Source organism: Trichosurus vulpecula, chromosome 6 (genome assembly GCF_011100635.1).
Source record: "Trichosurus vulpecula isolate mTriVul1 chromosome 6, mTriVul1.pri, whole genome shotgun sequence".
NCBI lineage: Eukaryota > Metazoa > Chordata > Mammalia > Diprotodontia > Phalangeridae > Trichosurus > Trichosurus vulpecula.
Window position 1 is genome coordinate 183847370 of NC_050578.1, and position 20646 is coordinate 183868015.

The window sequence follows — 20646 nt, forward strand, 5'->3', positions numbered from 1 at the left end:
CTTTCAAACATTCCTGATGAAAAGACCAGAACTGAATGCCCCCCAAAATGATTTTTAAATACAAGTCTCAAGAGAAGCATAAAAAATAAACAGGAAAGAGAAAACATAAGAGATTTAATAACATTAAGCCATTTATATCCCTACACAGGAATACTTGTAATTCTAAAAAATTTATCACTGTTAGGGCAGTTAGAAGGAGTTTACATAGGGGCCACATCTTATCCATTATATACTAGTTAATTTTATTATAGAACAGTATGAATGTTAGTGTCTATAGAAACAGAGTTACTTGGGATTTGGATAAAGGAGGTAGGGAGAATCTAGTTCCCATTGTCCATTGTCCAAGGAAGAATGGGAAATCAGAGATAGAATGAAAAATGAAAAAGGAGAAAGTGGAAAACTATGAGGAGTATGTATTAAGCCAGAGCCCTAGACTGAAGCAAAAACTGAATTCAAGAAGCCCAATGACAATCCACACTTAGAGATATAGTATAATAAGAAGAAAGAAATGTTCACAGGCCTTGAGCTAAGAAAGTCATCAACCTCTACAGTGGGGGAAGCAAGATGGCTCTAAGCTCCTACAAAGAAGTGAAACAAACACAAGTCTGTATTCATTCTCTCTCTCTCTCTCTCTCTCTCTCTCTCTCTCTCACACACACACACACACACACACACACACGTATACACACACACAATTTTGATACCTAAAAAGGAAAAGTTTCCCAGAAATAAGGTAAAATGAGGAACAGTACTGATTGCAGTTCCAAGGAATCAGGGGCCCTTCCCTGGGGTAAAGACCAGAATACGGACCAAGAGAGCAATGACCACACCTCTCCCTAGATCACACCACCTTAGAAGCGCTGAAGCTTGAGACAGAACCCCTCCTCCTCTAACAGGAACAGAGCCCAACATTTAACATAAAGTTCCAAATCAAGAAATAAGGTAGAAAAATGAGCCAACAAAAAAAAAAAACTTGATTATAAAAACCTACTATGGTCACAGGGAAGATCAAGACCCAAACTCAGAAGAAGACAATAAAGTCAAAACAGCTACAAGCGAAGCCTCAAAGGGAAAAAAATGTCAATTGGACAAGAGCTCAATGAGAATTTTTGGAAGAGCTAAAAAATGATTTTTAAAATCACATAGGGTAGAAGAAAAAATTAGATAAAGAAATGAAAGCAAAGGAAGGAAATTATGAAAAGAAAATTAATAACTTGTTAAAAAGAGGCACAAAAATACTGGAGAAAAGAGTGCCTTAGGTTAGTAACACTGTGAGGTCTGTAACATTAGTAGGTCTGTAATAGTACCAGGTTTGTATCCCAAAGTGATCAAAGAAAAAGGAAAAGCACCTATATGTACAAAAATATTAAAGTAGCTCTTTTTGTAGTGGCAAAGAATTGGAAATCGAGGAGATGCTCATCAATTGGCGAATGGCTGAACAAGTTTTGATATATGAATGTGATGGAACACAATTGTGCTATAAGAAATGGCCAGCAGGATGCTTCTAGCAAAACCTTGGAAAATGTATATGAATTTGTGCAAAGTGAAGTGAGCAGAATCTGGAGAACATTGTACACAGTAACAGCAATATTGTATGATGATCAGCTGTGAATGACTTAGCTATTCTCATCAATACAATGATCCAAGACAAATCTGAAGGACTTAAGATGAAAAATGCTTTCTGTCTCCAGAGAAAGAATTGAGGGAGTCTGAATGTAGATCGAAGCATATTTTTTTAAAAACCTTTCTTAATTTTCTTGGGTTTGGCTTTTTTTTTTTTTGGTCTGTTTTCTTTTGCAGCATGGCTAATTTGGAAATATGTTTTGTGTGACTACATATATAATCTATATCAAGTTGCTTGCCCTCTCAAGGCAGAGAGAGAGGGGGAGAATTCAGAACTCAATTTTTTTTAAAGTGAATGTTAAAAATAAAGCGCAAAAAGAGCACAGACAAATCAAAAAAGAATCCACTTGAAAGATATCCCAAAATGAAAACTCCTAAGAATATTATAGCCAAAATCCTGAGCTCCCTGTCAAGGAGAAAATACTGTAAGCAGCCAGAAAGAAGCTAATCAGATACCATGGAGCCATAGTTAGGACCACACAAGGCTTAGCTGCTACTACATTAAAGGAGCAAAGGGCTTAGAATATGATATTCTGGAAGGTGAAAGACCTGGGATTACAACCAAGAGTAACCTACGCAGCAAGACTGGGCAAAATCCTTCTAAGGAAATGTGACAGTAAGGCCATAATAACACTGTAGAAGATAATTGTCAAAATGCTGTGTTGGTAATTAAGGTGGGACTTTCTTCTAGAAGAGGACCATGACATCAGGGAGGTGATGCCATGACATCAAGTGTATTGGATTTTATAAGTGAGGGAGGGATGTGCAAAATCACCAGCCTCACTTTCTCCTCAGGAGCCATCTGGGTCTAGTGGTAAGACATAGATTAGGATGACTGGAGATGGCCTGGATGCAGTGGAATACCTTGACCTTTTTAAGCTAAGGTCTTTAACAGATCTCAGTTTTGTTGTACCAGAAGCGAGCGAGACACACCACAGAGTATAAGTTTTAAGTGGAGAATTTATTAGCCGGCGGCCATCGGGGTACGGCACCACAAATCAATGTGTTGGGGTGATGGCTTGGCTTATATAGGATATGGGGGTACAGAGTGGGGAGAAAACAGGAACAAAGGTCCTGGCTGATCAAAAGATTCAGTCAGGTTATCGTACTAGTGGGATAATCTCATTTACATTCCTTGGTGGAGTCACGGAGTCCCAGGGATATCTCCCAGGAAGGGTCTGTCAAGTTATCTCTCAGTGGGATGGTCTTATCTATTGACATTCCTTGGAGGAGCCACGGAGTCCCAGGGGGTTTGCTAAATACCAAAGATATCTGAGTCCATTCTTTCTGGGGGTGCTTGTCAGTAGCTAGGGGTTTCTCAGGGGTTCCTAATTTTCCTTGTATTGCAGTTTGATTGAGGCAATGCCCATTCAGTGATTAAGGCTAGGTAAGAAATGAGGCAGGGGATGGCCTGTTTTACCTAGTCAAAAAAAAAATCAATCTGGGAGGTGAAGACCCTTTAGGATTTCTGGCCAAAACAGACAATTGCTATTTACATTCACTCTGAGCTAATCAGGGCTGAAACAATGACGAAGTGGGGCTTGACCTGGGACCTATTGTTGACCAAACAATGAGAGCCAGAGTGATTTGGGCTTAAGGCAAGGTCCTTAAGAAAAAAATCTAGCCCATAGTCAGAAGCAAAACAGACTTAAAAGAGGGAGAGAGGATAAAAAGAAAGACAGAATGATAAACAGAAGAACATAGGACAGAGGTGATGAGGGTTTGGGGTGAGGTGCTCGACACCCCAAAGTACCGACACGCCGGGTCCTGCCGAAAGAATTCGACTCAAGCTTTCTCAGCCAAGGGAAGGGATAAAGTTTATTAAGAGTTAGCCAAATAAGCCTGCCCCGAGAGATCCCATCCCTTGCGACGCCTGTAAGGAAAGCGGGCCAGACCAATCTGAGCTAGATTGGATCTGACCACCTTCATGGAGGCAAGATGGTGATTATATACACAAAGGTTGTGGGAGGGATTGAGGGGTGGTCTGGGGTGGCCAGGGGAGGGGTCTAGGGAAGGACTTAAGGAGGAGTCTAAGGAGGAGCCTGAAGGGACTGGCTGGAGGTCAGACTCCCGGGTGGGGGAAATAGCTGAAGGCTATATGGAAATGACAACCCATAAAGGGCTGGGGTAGCCGGAGCTAGGGTATAGATATTTTGATCAGGTTTAAGGATGGGAAACAGGATTAAGGGCGGGAGGTCGTTGGGATGACAAGATTAAGGGTAGGAAACAGCTAGACAATAGAGGACTGGGCAAGGTAGGCATTTGGGCTTAATGGTTATAGCCTCAGGCCAAGGCCAGGTAGAGTGGGAAGATTCAAGGAGAGTTCAAGGGTTCAAGGGGTTCCCAGAGACTGTGCCCTCATCATTCCCCCCTCAAACAAATGGGACCCAAATTCTTTTGGGGTCAGGGACGAAGGTCTCAGCTTCTGAAATTGCTTCCTGCTGGCAAAGGGGCGTAGAGCTGTCCCTATCTGGATGGGTTCCATTCAAGGGGTACAGGGGTTGGGCAGTCTTCTGGAAGTTGATGGCTTGGAGTCTCCCTTTATCTCCCTTTCCCCGGAGGGTGCTGGAGTCTTTTCGAAACAGTAGCTTGAGGTCCTCCAAGGGCTCACAAGTATATTCTGGAGTTTCTGGAGGAAAGGCAAGAGGTGACATTGGTTTAATCCTAGAATTATGAGTCCAGCTGGGGAGGCCTTCGAGTTTTACTGCTGTGGGAGTGGTGAATATGACTCGGTAAGGTCCCTTCCAGGAGACATCTAGCTGTTCTCCCTTTTGGGTTTTCCATGATTTTAAATAAACCCAATCTCCTGGTTGTACTGTAGCAGGACACTCTTTTTCATTGTCCTCAGGTCTCGGAAGACACTTCTTGGTATGTTCGGTTAGAGCATTCCTGACAGCCCCTAACTGAGTTGCAAATTGGGTGATTAAATGCTGTTCTGGGTCTACAAGGATGTCAGAGGTTAGAAAGGGCCTCCCATAGAGAAGTTTGAAAGGACTAAGCTTGATATTTTCCCGAGGCATGATACGCACTCTGAGAAGGCCAATTGGAAGATTCTTAATCCAATCTTCTTGAGTTTCTATGCACAGCTTAGTAAGGAACCCTTTAAGGGTATGATTCATCTTCTCTACTCTACCTGAGGATTTTGGATTCCAGGCTGAGTGGAGGTGATAAGTGATTTTAAGTGTCCTTGCCACAGCCTGTGTTATTTGTGAAATAAAAGCTGGGCCACTGTCACTCCGTAAGGAACCAGGTAAGCCAAAATGAAGTATAACTTCCTTTAATAGGGGTGGGATCTCATGCTTAAGGAATTTTTCAATTAGTGGTTGTAGTCCTTCCCAAGCCTCAGGCTTAATTGGATATGGACCGCGGTTGGGAAACACATTAGGGTCTCTAAGGCGAATAAGGACTGGGGTGGCATGAGTAGCTTTCCCGGGAATTCCCTGATCCCAAGCAATTGGCTTGACCGTCTCCCACACTTCTGGAGGAACGTGGGGAGGCCTGCTAAGCAGGGGGAGAAGGGAGATGGGAGGTTTAACTATAGAAAATTGGCTTCCCAATTTCACCATCAGGTCCCTTCCCAAGGGGGCAGGGCCAGAGAAGGAGTGTTCAGACAACAGATCCTTGATGCCCATGACCTGATAGGTCAAGGGGCATGTGGGGCCAGAGCCACTAGTTAAAGCAAGAGAACATAGCCGTGATAAAGTGGGTAACCTTACCTTCTGCCTCGATTTTGCCCAGGGCTCCACGAGAGAGGTGGAGAAAGTGGGAGCACAGCCAAGTCCCAGGCTTTCCCCTCCTTCCGAGTCTTGAGAAGACTGGAGGACAGGGTGCTGGGAGGAGGCTCTACCACTTTTCCAGCCTCGGGGACACCTCCAATGTCCCTCCTGCTTACATGCTGGGCACAGTCCTAGAGGCCTGGATCCTGGAGGCTTCTTCCAGGGGGGCGCCCTAGAGGGGCACTCCTTAGACCAGTGACCCTCCTTGTGGCATCGAAAGCAGGTTTCCCCACTGCCCAAGCAAATGGGCTTCCAAGGGGGCTCCCTGGAGGGGCGCTCCTTGGGTCTTTTCCTGGCCATGGTACCAGCTAAGAATTGAGTGTGTTCTCTGCCTCTAGCTCTTCCCCTGCATTTTCTTTCCTCTGCTGCAACCAGGTCTCTATTGTTGAAAACTCCAAAGGCTGTCTCCAGCAATTGGGCCTGAGGTGTTTGGGGTCCCATGGCCAATTTCTGCAGTTTCCTCCTAATATCTGGGGCAGACTGATTAATGAAATACATGTTAAGTATTGCCGCCCCTTCAATAGAATCAGGATCCAAATTTGTATACTTCTTAATAGCTTCTACTAGCCGGGCTTGGAAAAGGGCAAGGTTTTCTTTTTCTCCCTGAGTAATCTCCCTAATTTTTTGAAAATTTATTTGCTTTTGAAATGCAGTTCTTAGGCCTTCTAACAGGCAAATTACCATATGGTCTCTCTTTTCTCTATCCTCACTCCTTTGATAATTCCATCCTGGGTCACTAGTGGGGACAGCAGCTGTTCCTGGGGGATATTTTATGGGGTTATTGCTAGCCAAACTGTCCCCAAATTTTTGAGCGTGTTCCCATATTCTCCTCTTCTCCTCAGTGGTACAACAGGTAGAGAAGAGGATATGCAAATCACACCAAGAAAGTTCAAATTGCAGAGACAGATCCCTAAAACCCTCAGTAAACTTAGTTGGATCTTCTGAGTATCTCCCCAGTTTTTCTTTAATTTGGATGAGATCTGAAATGGAGAATGGAACATGCAATCTCCTTGTCCCAGCAGGGGAGGCAGGCATTTCCCTCAGGGGAAAAAGCCTTGAAGGCACTGTGGGACCTGGAGCTTGGGGCTGAGGTAGATTAGACTGCAAGGCCAGGGCATCTGCCTGGCAAGGGAGATCAGCTAGTACCTGAGGAGGGGTAGAGGTCAGAGGGGAAGATACCCCAGAGACCCAAGTGGGTGCTACTTCAAAGAGAGGGGCTAGGGGAGGAGATATTGCCGTGGGGGCAGGGCCCGAGGCTGGAAATTCCTTCCTCCTTAGTAAAGGAGAAGTTGGGAGTAATTGTCGGGGGACAAACAAAATAAACAAGAAGACAAAATATACATTAGATACCTGAAACTTTCCCAAATTCCCAGCGCCGAAACAATTGAAAGGATCTGGCACATGCTTCCAGATGGGGCATCCGTCCATGTCCTTCGACATGACCACTAGACCGAGAACCACCTGATAGTGTCAGGTTGAGTTGACCAGGACAGCGTGGCTGTCCAACCCACTGAGACCACTGGACTGAGCTGTCCGACTGGACCGAGAACCACCTGATAGCGTCAGGTTGACCAGGACAGCGTGACTGTCCGACTCACTGAGACCACTGGACCGAGCTGTCCGACTGGACCGAGAACCACCTGATAGCGTCAGGTTGACCAGGACAGCGTGACTGTCCGACTCACTGAGACCACTGGACCGAGCTGTCCGACCCACCGAGAACCACCTGATAGCGTCAGGTTGACCAGGACAGTGTGACTGTCCGACTCACTGAGACCACTGGACCGAGCTGTCCGACTGGACCGAGAACCACCTGATAGCGTCAGGTTGACCAGGACAGTGTGACTGTCTGACTCACTGAGACCACTGGACCGAGCTGTCCGACTGGACCGAGAACCACCTGATAGCGTCAGGTTGACCAGGACAGTGTGACTGTCCGACTCACTGAGACCACTGGACCGAGCTGTCCGACTGGACCGAGAACCACCTGATAGCGTCAGGTTGACCAGGACAGCGTGACTGTCCGACTCACTGAGACCACTGGACCAAGCTGTCCGACCCACCGAGAACCACCTGATAGCGTCAGGTTGACCAGGACAGTGTGACTGTCCGACTCACTGAGACCACTGGACCGAGCTGTCCGACTGGACCGAGAACCACCTGATAGCGTCAGGTTGACCAGGACAGTGTGACTGTCCGACTCACTGAGACCACTGGACCGAGCTGTCCGACTGGACCGAGAACCACCTGATAGCGTCAGGCTGACCAGGACAGTGTGACTGTCCGACTCACTGAGACCACTGGACCAAGCTGTCCAACCCACTGGGACCTGCTGAGGTCAGGCCCGAGAAGCACATCCAAAATGTTTGGAGAGCGAGGAGGGGAATTGGGAAAGGGGGAGGCTCACATACCTTCAGTCTTGGCTGGAGAAGAACTTGAGATTAGCAGTGCTTCCCGGTTCAGGGAACCATAAATGATGAGGGTTTGGGGTGAGGTGCTCGACACCCCAAAGTACCGACACGCCGGGTCCTGCCGAAAGAATTCGACTCAAGCTTTCTCAGCCAAGGGAAGGGATAAAGTTTATTAAGAGTTAGCCAAATAAGCCTGCCCCGAGAGATCCCATCCCTTGCGACGCCTGTAAGGAAAGCGGGCCAGACCAATCTGAGCTAGATTGGATCTGACCACCTTCATGGAGGCAAGATGGTGATTATATACACAAAGGTTGTGGGAGGGATTGAGGGGTGGTCTGGGGTGGCCAGGGGAGGGGTCTAGGGAAGGACTTAAGGAGGAGTCTAAGGAGGAGCCTGAAGGGACTGGCTGGAGGTCAGACTCCCGGGTGGGGGAAATAGCTGAAGGCTATATGGAAATGACAACCCATAAAGGGCTGGGGTAGCCGGAGCTAGGGTATAGATATTTTGATCAGGTTTAAGGATGGGAAACAGGATTAAGGGCGGGAGGTCGTTGGGATGACAAGATTAAGGGTAGGAAACAGCTAGACAATAGAGGACTGGGCAAGGTAGGCATTTGGGCTTAATGGTTATAGCCTCAGGCCAAGGCCAGGTAGAGTGGGAAGATTCAAGGAGAGTTCAAGGGTTCAAGGGGTTCCCAGAGACTGTGCCCTCATCAGAGGGAAATGCACAGTTAGCAATCATAACTATGAATGTGAATGGGATGAACTCATACATAAAACTGGTGGGTAGCAGAATGAACTAGAAATCAGAACTCAACAATATGTTGTTTACAAGAAACACTCAAAACAGAGAGAGATACATACACAGTTAAAATAAGGGTTTGGAGCAGAATCTATTGTGTTTCACTTGAAGCAAAAAAAAAAAAAAAAGCCAAAGGTAGCAATCATGATCTCAAAGCAAAAGCAAAACTAGACTTATTTAAAAGAGATACACAAGGAAACTACATTTTGCTAAAAAGGAACCATAGACAATGAAGTAATATCAATATCAAATATATATGCACCAAGTGGCATAACATCCAGATTCTTAAAGGAAAAGTTAAATGAATTTGCAGGAGGAAATAGATAGTAAAACTATCCTAGTGGGAAACCTCAACCTTCCTGTCTGTCTTCCTGAGAGCTAGATAAATCTAACCATAAAATTAAATAAGAAAGAAGTCAAGGAAATGAACAGAATCTTAGGAAAGTTAGATATGATAGAACTCTGGAGAAAACTGAATGGGAATAGGAAGGAATATGGCTTTTTCTCAGCCACACATGGGACCTAGACAAAAATTAACCATATATTAAGGCATAAAAACCTTACAACAAAATGCAGAAAAATTAAACCCACCCTTTTAGACCATAATACAATAAAAATTGCATTTAATTGAAGCATAGATTAAAAGCTAATTGAAAACTAAATAATATGATTCTAAAGAATGAGTCAAAGAACAATGGAAATAATCAATAATTTCATTAAAGAGAATGACAACAATGAAACAAAATTCCAAAATTTGTGGGATGCAGCAAAAACAGTACCTAGGGGAAGCTTTATATCTCTAAATGCATACATCAAAACAAAAGAAAAGAAAGAAAGAGCAGATCAATGAATTAGGCATGCAGCTAAAAAACAACAACAACAACCAACATTGAAATAACAAAGAAAACTAGGAACTGATTTTACAGAAAAACAATAAAATCAATAAACCATTGGCTAATTTGATTTAAAAAAAGAAAACCAGATTACTAATATCAGAAATGGAAAAGGTAAATGCACCACCAATAATTAATAGTTATTTTGCCTAATTACATGCTATTAAAACAGATGATCTAAATAAAATGGATAATTATAAAAAAATGCACATCAGTTGAATTTTACATCAACATGTAACCCAGGAAGCTCAGCTGATACACAGCAATTGTATCAGCAAAAAAAAAAAAAAGTTATTAGTTCTAGAGCTAATTTAAATATATAATATACATATATATATGTATATATATTCCTATCTTTTATGTGTGACATCATAGGGTAAAATTTTAAAAACTTTTACTTTACCACACATGTAGCTTGTTATCAAGTCATGCCAATTTCTGGATTCATTCTTTTTCCCACCCTCCCAGCCTCAACTTCATAATTAAATCTCTAATCCTGGTCTTGGTCATTATCCTATTGGATTTCTCTCATCTCTTCCTCTTTGGCTTCTAAACTGTAGATGTCTCATTCCACTATCCAAACCATCTATCTTAATCACTAGCTCAGCAAATGTCAACTTTTTTCTCACTGGTGGTTCTTCTTGTTCTCCATTCCTTTTCAAGATTAACCTCTACTTCAAAATTATCAATTACTTGTGTTATGCAATTTATAAACAAGTGATAAAAGTAGGATACCTGGCATGGTAAGTGAAAGATGTTGGCACCAAACCAATCAACACCCTTTTCTAGGCAGACATGTAGAAACTCATTCACCCAATCCAACAGACTTCTGTGGAATCCAACTGCTTTGGAATCTCTAGTTACTAAATATATCCTACTTCCACCTGGCTCCAACAGATAAAATAAATTCCCAGTTACCTAGGAGTTGCTGAGCTAGTCTCAGGGTAGCCCAGGCTGCTTAGGGTTGCCATCTAACAGAAAGAGGATGAGTGCAAGGGATACAGGGAAGAAGAAATCTCTTAAACTCTACAACAGTGCATCAGGGCAGAATTTTCTTCCCTTCAGGAACAGTTAAGAGTTCAAAGATATAGCCATTAGATGTGGCTGGATGGGAAAGGAGGAAGTGTTTCGGTGTTAGTGGTATAAGTTACTGGGGACCCAACTGGAACTGCCAGTTAGGCAATGCAGCTCCCTCCTTCCTTCCGCTTCCCTTCCCCCTGTCTACATAGGGTATCATACCCTTACCTGCAGGTGCTCTGCCCAAAGGAATGTAAATTTTGATCACTGAAACTGTGTAAGATATCTTGGAGTTTACAAGTTATATTTCTTTCTTAAGGACCATGCCTTAAACCCAGATCATTCTGCCTCTCACTGGCCAATAATAGGTCCCAGCCCAAGCCTCACTTGCTCATTGTTTGGGTTTTGATGGATCATCATGAGTGTAAATAGCAATTGTTGGGGGGGTGGGGTGCTGAAACTCTGAGAGCCTCCTCCTCCCAGACTGTTTTGGGAAGTCAAACTAGGCCATCTTTTACCTCAGTCCTTATCTAGCCTGTAATCACTGAATAGGTGTTGCCTTTGACAAACAGAGATCTGGGAAAGACCTTAGCTTAAAAAGACCAGTCATCCTGACCTATGTCTTGCCACTGGACTCCAAAGACTCTGGAGGAGAGAGTGAGGCTGATGACTGCACAGCTGTGTCTCATTTAAATTCAGTTCACTTGCTAGTCAAGACATCACCCTCCCAACTTCATCAGTAATCTTAGAGAATAAAGGAAAACAACAACATAGGTGGAGCTAAATGGTACCTTAAGTCCCCACCCTAGAACCTTCCCTTGCAAACAAGGCCAGATTGAGCTAGACATCAGACCCCACCCCTCCCACATCCTCACCCCTTCTATTGGTATTCATGGCATGAAGGACAAAACAGCCAGAATGAAGTGGTTTTCCCTTGCTCAGATTGCTGAGGGCAGCTAGTATCTCATGACTTCATGACCAGGCCTTGCTACCTCATAATATCTCCTCTTTGTCCCTCTAACCTAAAAGTATAAAGAACCTTTTCATGGGTCTCTTGGTTGGGAAATCCATTATACTCTACCATAATGGGACAACCCCTAGAGTACCTGCTACCCTGTTATCTCAATTGAAGATGCTTTATTCCTCAACCCATGACTTTGATTTATTTCAGAACTTGACAACAGGATAAACTGAAACTAAGGTACATATGAATACTGGCTTTGAAGACAGGATTCCTGGGTTCAAAAACTCTCTGCTATTTGTTACCTGTTGGGCACTCCATTTAACCTCCCCAGGCCTCAGATTACTCATCTATATAAAAACCAGCAGTTGGACCAGAATACCTCAAAGGTCCCTTTGAGCTCTACAACTTGATACCTTCCTAGATTCTGTGTGGCTGGCTCTATAAGAACTAACTTCCCCGGCACCACCTTTCCAGCTCAGAGTTCCTGTTGGGGCCGTTGACATAATCTGTGGCTCCCAGACCAATTCCTGTATTACTTTAGGTCACAAGTCTGGCAAAACCAAACTGTCCTGATCAGTAGAGGATCCCCTTCCCCTGAGGGAATCACAGAACCACCCTGCTCTCTCCCAATCCTGGGTGGAATCTCCAGTGATGAGAGTGGACCACAGAACACCCTCATTGGACCTAATCTGAACCCACTGTCTTCACTGCCACCCCAGACCTGGAAATGTAGACTCCAACATTCAAATGGACAGTGACAATATTGGGTCAGTTAGTGAAGAGAATCTGCCTAGAAAGTTAGCTTAAAGGAGAAACTATACTATCTGGTTCAGCTGATTGGAGGGCTGAGGTGGGAAACAGAGTCAGGACAATTTCATTGGGTTTTACTGACAAGTTAGAACAAATATATTGTGGCAAGAATCAATTGGAAAATATTTTTTGAGAACCAACAATGTGCCCAGCACTGTGAGGGGCAAGAAACGAAAGCCATGAGAGAAAATCATACTACATTGGTTACATGGAGCAACAAAATGTAATTGGACATTTGTACCATCAAGCCTTTCTTCTATGACTTTATTCTTTTGATGTTTTTTGCATGAACCTCACCACCTTGACATCACATATTATTACACAGTTCACAGTTCAACCAAGTACCTAACTAGGATGACCTAAAAGTTTAAAAGAAAATAGTTTCCTTAACCAAAGCATCAAATGCTGTATCTGTGTGTATGTATCACATATGCACATGTATATACATAGTATACATCTTGGTACAAGATTGAGGAGAGAATTTGATTAAGTTCTATTATTGTTCTATTGGAGGATTTGACTTCTTGGAATCACCCAGTGCTTATCCTTATCCTTCCTTTCTTCATACCAGTGAGGCTCCCCATCTCAGGTTGGAAGTGCAACAGCCACTCACTGCCTGTTGGCCTGGTGGTTCCCAGCTCCTGGAGGCTCATCCCATTGGTTCCAGAATTAGTGTGGGCACTTGATATACCTCATCAACTTCAGCCTTATTGCAGTTCTGAACTCCTACCTGCCAGGATTGTTGTGTGAGGTATTTGTTAAGTGCCTGGTATATATTAGGTACTTAATAAATGCTCATTTCCTTCCTTTCCTCTTTGTGTGAAGATGAATGATAACTAACATAAAATGTTAATAAATGTTAACATTTTATTAACATAATTAACATAAAATGTTAATAAAATAATAACTACATGCCAGGCAATGTTTGAAGGGCTTCCAAATTATGTTGTTTGACAAACAACCACAACTCTATGTGCCCCATCTCACTAAACCTCTGAAAGGGGAGAGCCTTAGATACATAGCATTTTCTAGGGCGGATATTTATTTCACATTTTAAAGGCTTGTGATGTCCTTTTCTCAGTCCTTTCTTAAGATAACCCTGACAGGTAAGTACTAGGTGTGTTATTTCCTTTCTCCAAGTTCGGCACACTTTCTATCACCCCAGTCATGGAGGAATGGTGTTACTGAAAAAGGAGATGCCTTCTGCCAAGGGAGGAGGTTGTTCACTTGTTTTCATTTCACTCTTCATGACCCCATTTGGGGTTTTCTTGGCAAAGATACTGGAGTGGTTTGTCATTTCCTTCTCCAGCTCATTTTACAGATGAGGAAACTGAGGCAAAAGGGATTAAGTGTCTTGCCTAGGTTCACACAGTAAGTGCCTAAGGGCAGATTTGAACTGAGGAAGATGAGTCTTCTTGACTCTAGGCCCCCAACACTCTATACATTGTGCCTCTTTGTGTCCAAAGGAAGAGGAAGAACCCCCTATAATTTCAGCACAAACAGAGCTGGTACTAGAGACCCTTTGAGCATCTTTGATTAATCTCAGCCAAATGAGAAAGTGTAATTTATGTCCTGACAGCAAAATGTATGCCCCAATGCTGTGCAAGAGCCAGTCACCCAGGCCAAACTGGTGAGTGTGACTTATTCACAAACTATTATCTTCTGATGGCAAAGATGATACTTAATAATAGCACTCCACTATATTAATTAGTGGAGATTGCAAAAGAGCTGCCTGCCTTATGCAAGCCAATTAAGAGTTTCTAAAAGGTTTTCCATTTGCATCTTCTGACCCATTATCTGTCAGATCCCATTTCCATTTTGAAATTGGTTGTATGATGCTTCTCAGGGTACTAACTAATTAGGTGGCATCTCCATGCTTTCTGGCATGGACTAATGTCAGCTCTCTAGCCTGACTCCTTAACCTGGAAAAGTTCAGTTAGAAAGGAAAGTACAGGAAATGGTACCTTCTACAACAATTATGTAGATTAATTCAGGCTTCCAGACTCAGGAACTGGAATAAGAAATGATATGCTTATTATTCTTGGCTAGCTTAAGAAAGGGCAGCGAGGTAGCACACTGGATAGAGTGCTGGACCTTGAGTCAGGAAGACTCATCTTCATGAGTTCAAATGCAGCCTCATACACTTAGTAGCTGTGTGATCCCAGGCAAGTCACTTAACCCTGTTTGCCTCAGTTTCCTCATCTCTAAAAATGAGCTGTAAAAGAAAATGGTAAACAACTCCAAATTCCACTATCTTTGCCACGAAAACCCCAAATGGGGTCATGAATAATGACACACAACTGAAAATGATGGAACAACAAGCAGCTTAAGAAAGGATCTTACAGGGTAATGGAACCCAGGTCTAGATCTCAGATTCTTGATCAGACTCCGGGCAGGATATGTGATTTGACACTTATTTTTACTAATTGGGGAGTGGCTGATGGCTGGAGAGGCTCATATGAACAAGAAGCATCTTGAAGTTTTTTTTTAATTTAATTTACATAACATATTTAGTTTTCAGCATTGATTTTCACAAGAGTTTGAATTACAAATTTTCTCCCCATTTCTACCCTCCTGTCCACTCCAAGATGGCATATATTCTGGTTGCCCCATTCCCCAGTCAGCCCTCCCTTCTGTCACCCCACTCCCCTCCCATCCCCTTTTCTCTTACTTTCTTGTAGGGCAAGATAAATTTCTATGCCCCATTGTCTGTGTATCTTATTTCCTAGCTGCATGCAAATTTTTTTGTTTTTGAACATTTTAAAACTTTGAGTTCCAAATTCTTTCCCCTCTTCCCTTCCCACCCACCCTCCCTAAGAAGGCAAGCAATTCAACATAGGCCACATGCATATCATTTTGTAAAACCCTTCCACAATACTCATGTTGTGAAGACTAACTATATTTTACTCCTTCCTAACCTATCCCCCTTTATCCAATTTTCTCCCTTGACCCTGTCCCTTTTCAAAAGTGTTTGCTTTTGATTACCTCCTCCCCCATCTGTCCTCCCTTCTATCATCCCCCCTTTTTTATCTTCTTCCTCCTTCTTTCCTGTGGGGTAAGATACCCAATTGAGTGTCTATGGTATTCCCTCCTCAGGTCAAACGTGATGAGAGCAAGATACACTCATTCCCCCTCACCTGCCCCCTCTTCCCTTCCTATAGAACTGCTTTTTCTTGCCACATTTATGCGAGATAATTTACCCCCTTCTACACTCCCTTTCTCCCTCTCATCCCTTAATTTGATTTTATTTTTTTAGATATCCTCCCTGCATATTCAACTCACCCTGTGCCCTCTGTCTCTCTCTCTCTCTATATATATGTATATATACACACACACATACATATATACACACACATACACACACGTGCACGTGCGCGCGCGCACACACACACACACACACATATATATTCCCTTCAGCTACCCTAATGCTGAGGGCTCATGAATCATACACGTCATCTTTCCATGTAGGAATGTAAACAAAACAGTTCAACTTTAGTAAGTCCCTTGTGATTTCTCTTTCTTGTTTACCTTTTCATGCTTCTCTTGATTCTTGTGTTTGAAAGTCAAATTCTTCTATTCAGCTCTGGTCTTTTCATTGAGAAAGCTTGAAAGTCCTCTATTTTATTGAAAATCCATATTTTGCCTTGGAGCATGATACTCAGTTTTGCTGGGTAGGTGATTCTTGGTTTAAGTCCTACTGCCATTGACCTCTGGAATATCATATTCCAAGCCCTTTGATCCCTTAATGTAGAAGCTGCTAGATCTTGTATTATTCTGATTGTGTTTCCACAAAAATTGTTTCTTTCTGGCTGCTTGCAATATTTTCTCCTTGATCTGGGAGCTCTGGAATTTGGCAACAATATTCCTACGAGTTTTCTTTTGGGGATCTATTTGAGGAGGCGATATATGGATTCTTTCAATTTCTATTTTCCCCTGTGGCTCTAGAATATCAGGGCAGGTCTCTTTGATAATTCTTGAATTCAATCATGGCTTTCAGGTAGTCCAATAATTTTTAAATTCTCTCTCCTGGATCTATTTTCCAGGTCAGTGGCTTTTCCAAAGAGATATTTCACATTGTCTTCCACTTTTTCATTCCTTTGCTTCTGTTTCACAATATCTTGATTTCTCATAAAGTCACTAGCTTCCATTTGCTCCAATCTAATTTTTAAGGTAGTATTTTCTTCAGTGGTCTTTTGGACCTCCTTTTCCATTTGGCTAATTCTGCCTTTCAAGGCATTCTTCTCCTCATCGGCTTTTTGGAGCTCTTTTGCCATTTGAGTTAGTCTATTTTTTAAGGAGTTGTTTTCTTCAGTATTTTTTTCAGTATTTTTTTGGGTCTCTTTAAGCAATTCATTGACTTGTTTTTCATAGTTTTCTCGCATCATTCTCATTTCTCATCCCAATTTTTCCTCTACTTCTCTAACTTTCTTTTCCAAATCCTTTTTGAGCTCTTCCATGGCCTGAGACCAGTTCATGTTTTTCTTAGAGGCTTTTGTTGTAGGCTCTTTGACTTTGTTGACTTCTTCTGGCTGTATGTTTTGGTCTTCTTTGTCACCAAAGAGGGGTGGAGCCAAGATGGCCGCATGAAGGCAGCATCTTACTGGAGCTCTCTCACAAGGTCTGTCAGATTCCCATGGAAAAGTGAATTTGAGCAGATTTGAGAGAGTCGGAAACTGCGGGCAGTCTGTGTGGGGCAAAGTTCCGAGCCCGGAGAGTCTGAGAGGCCAAGGGCATGAATCTGTGGGCTCGGAGAGTGCTCGGCGTGGGGCGTGCGGAGCTGCTCCAGACCAAGGCAGAGGCGGCCGGCCAGGAAATCCACGTGGGAGACAGACTGGGAGAAAACTGGGTGCCCGAAACCGGCAGAGATCCCTAGGCTACCCAGCGCAGGACAGCAGTCTGTGGAATTGAGGAGAGACAGCGTAACACCACCGGCCAGGAAAATACCAACTCCTGACGCTTACAGCCCAGAAACTCGTATTCTTGAACTTCCGGGAGACATAATGGCCAGGTAAATGGCTCTAATCCCTCCCCACCTCACCCAGAGAATTCCTGGCGGGGGGAAAGAAAGCTGGAACAGAGGAGAAAGTAGTGGGGTGTCAGTGGACAAATAGTAGAAGCTCATTAGTCCCAGAGGGGCAGAGTCGGCAGGAGTCAACACCAGGAGCCCAGATGTAATCTTGCTCCCCCAGGGGAAGTGCCAGAGATCAGCTCAAACAACAAACAGCTGAGACCATTGCTGAAAAGCAAGTGCTGGAGAGCACCCGTAGGGAGTGAGACGTCAGGGAGCCAGACCCCTCCCCCACACCTCAGGAAACTGAAGGCTATAATTCTAGACTCACAATCCCCAGAATAAGAAAGCTGGGACAGAGAGACCTGAGCTCCATAGGCAGAAATTTGTTGTAATGCCAGAAAAAGGCAAAACAACAAACATGAAGAAGAATACAAAAAAACAAAGGACAATAGATTTTTTATGGAGACAGGCAGGATCAAAATACCAATGTGGAAGAACACAGCAATGACACTATAGATGTGTCTGATACCTCAAAAGGTAACGTGAACTGGTCTCCTGCCCAAAAAGCATTACTGGAAGAGCTACAGTAGGATTTTAAAAAACCAAATTAGGGAGCTAAAAGAAGATGAAATCAAGTCCCTAAAGAATAAGATTGGTGAAATGGCTAGAGATACAGAATCTAAAGAGAGAAAATGACATCCTGAGAGGTAAAATCAACCAACTGGAAAAGGAGACTCAAAAGCAAAATGAAAACACTAACTCATTAAAAATTAGAGTTGAGCAAGTGGAAGCTGATGAATCTATGAGGCACCAAGAAGTAGTAAAGCAAAACGTTAAGAATGAAAAAATAGAAAAAAATATGAAATACCTGATTGGGAAAACAACTGACCTGGAAAATAGATCCAGGAGAGACAATTTAAGAGTTATTGGTCTACCGGAAATCCACGATGAAAAAAGGAGCCTTGACAGTATCTTCGAAGAAATTATCAAAGACAACTGCCCAGAGGTCCTAGAACCAGAGGGCAAAATAGTCATTGAAAGAATTCACCGATCACCCCCTGAAAGAGATCCCAAACTGAAAACACCAAGAAATATTATAGCCAAATTTCAGAGCTATAAACTCAAGGAGAAAATACTGCAAGCAGCCAAAAAGAAGCAATTCAAATATCATGGAACTACAGTCAGGATCACACAGGATCTTTCAGCTTCCACATTAAAAGAGAGGAGAAATTGGAATATGATATTCCGAAGGGCAAAGGAGCTGGGACTACAACCAAGGATCAACTACCCAGCAAAACTAAGCATAATTTTTCAGGCAAGGCAATGGACATTCAATGAAATAAGGGAATTCCAGACCTTCCTGATGAAAAGGCCAGAACTCAATGGAAAATTTGATCTCCAAATACAAAACTCAAGAGAGACATAAAAAGGTAACCAGGGGGACAAACCCCACAAACCTTATTAACCAATAAGGGCAGGTTGTTTACATCTCTATGTGGGATGATATCATCTTACGTATGTTTTATATATATATATATATATATATACATATATAAGTCAGTCTTGAGAATGGTACAGCTATTATGACAATTGAAAGGGATATACATAGGTTGTGAATGCCTGTATAAATTAACTGATGTAAAGATAAAATATAAGTAAGAGATATAAAGGGAGGGCTATGAGAGAAGCAGTAAGGAGGTAGTAGAAAAGGGTAAATTACACCAAATGAAGTGGCATAAAAACAAATTATAGTAGAGGGAAAGAAGGGAGGGAGAAGAGCAGTATTTGAGCTTTACTGTCATCTGATCTAGTTCAAGAAGGGAATAACATACTCTGATAAGTTTAGAAATCTTTGTCACCAAAGAAAGATTCCAAAGTCTGAGACTGAGTCTGGGTGCATTTTCGCTGCCTGGCCATGTTCCCAGCCAACTTACTTGACTCTTTGTTTTTCATGGGGTTATGACTGCTTATAAAGAATACTTTGTTCCAAGCTCGAGGGGTTGCACTGCTGTTTTCAGAGCTATTTCTATGCAGCCAGCTCTGCCACACCAGCACTGCTCCTTCCCCAAGAACCACCAACCCAGACCTGACTCAGGCTCTGAACTCCTGCTGTGATCTGCCACTTAATTCCTCCCACCAGGCGGGCCTGGGGCCAGAAGCAACTGCAGCTGTAGTTCTGTCCTCAGAGCTGCACCACCTCTGCTGCCTGCAGGGCGGTGGCTGGACCATGAACTCCTTTTCACTCCCTGCAGGTTTTCCCACTAACCTTCTCTGTTGTCTTTGGTGTTTGTGGGTTGAGAAGTCTGGTAACTGCCATAGCTCACTGATTCAGCATGCTAGGGCCTGTTCCACCCAGCTCCTGGCCTGTTTGGTCTGTGTGGCCCACGCTCGGTTCCGCCTCCCTCTGCTCCCAGCTCTGTGCGCAATAGAACTCACCCAGCGACTATCCAGGCTGTCCTGGGCTGGAGCCCTGCTTCCCTTTGCTATTTTGTGGGTTCTGCAGTTCTAGAATTTGTTCAGAGCCATTTTTTATAGGTTGTTGGAGAGAGTTTTTAAGGATAAGGAAATGTTAGAATAAATTGAAGTAACCCATTCTGGAACCTTCAAAAATGCATTCCCTTTGTGTTCAAATATCTTTTATTGTTTCTTTCCAAAAATATGTAAAAGTACACCATGTACACAGATCACATGAATAATCCAAGTAGAAAAAGGTATACAAAATCAAAGGGGACCAATGAGGTACTTAACCTCTGCATTTACAGTGTGGTATAGACAAGTTTAAAAGATAATACAAAATATAAAAATGTTCTTCTTGTGTTGGCTATAGATTAAGATAAAAATATTTCATAGTTAAACACTTTGTTTCCAAAGGTGAGCAATATAAAACCAGAATCATACAGGTTACTTACTAATATATCTTATGAAAAAGCTGTACAATTCAGTGACCATATAAAATATATTGGTATCTCTAGGTCAGGAAGGTCATGGAAGGCTCCATGACCCCAAATGGAGTGACATGGGATTTAGGGAATGGGCTAGTTGTTCTTCAACCTGTATTCCCCTTTCCCACATACTCTTTGGAGCTGAGAAATTGTTGGTACAACCTAGTTAGATGGGATGAGGTGGGAGTATGGGAGAGGGTGTGTTAGAGGTGAGAAATGTATGTGACTGGTAGGAAGGCAAGTGGAGATGTTCTCTTTTAGAAGGAGGCTACCTCAAAGGCAAAGTGAAGACATCTGAGCAGGTAGAATGCATGGGCTCCCTCACCCCATTTGGCCTTCCTCCTGTACCAGGGCCCCAAGCTTAGGACTTGTTAGGTATTCCTCAAAGACCATGAGGG

At 43.1% G+C, this 20646-nt stretch overlaps 1 protein-coding gene across 1 annotated transcript in view; it reads right to left on the reverse strand.

Moving 5' to 3' along the window:
• The window catches only part of LOC118854862 (sodium-dependent phosphate transport protein 2B-like), a 62199-nt gene extending 41558 nt beyond the window's left edge, over positions 1 to 20641 (reverse strand). Inside the window, exon 1 of the mRNA XM_036765062.1 lies at positions 20597 to 20641. Coding sequence (XP_036620957.1) covers positions 20597 to 20641 — 45 coding nt within the window. The remainder of the gene's footprint in view (positions 1 to 20596) is intronic.
• Positions 20642 to 20646: the final 5 nt, after the last annotated feature.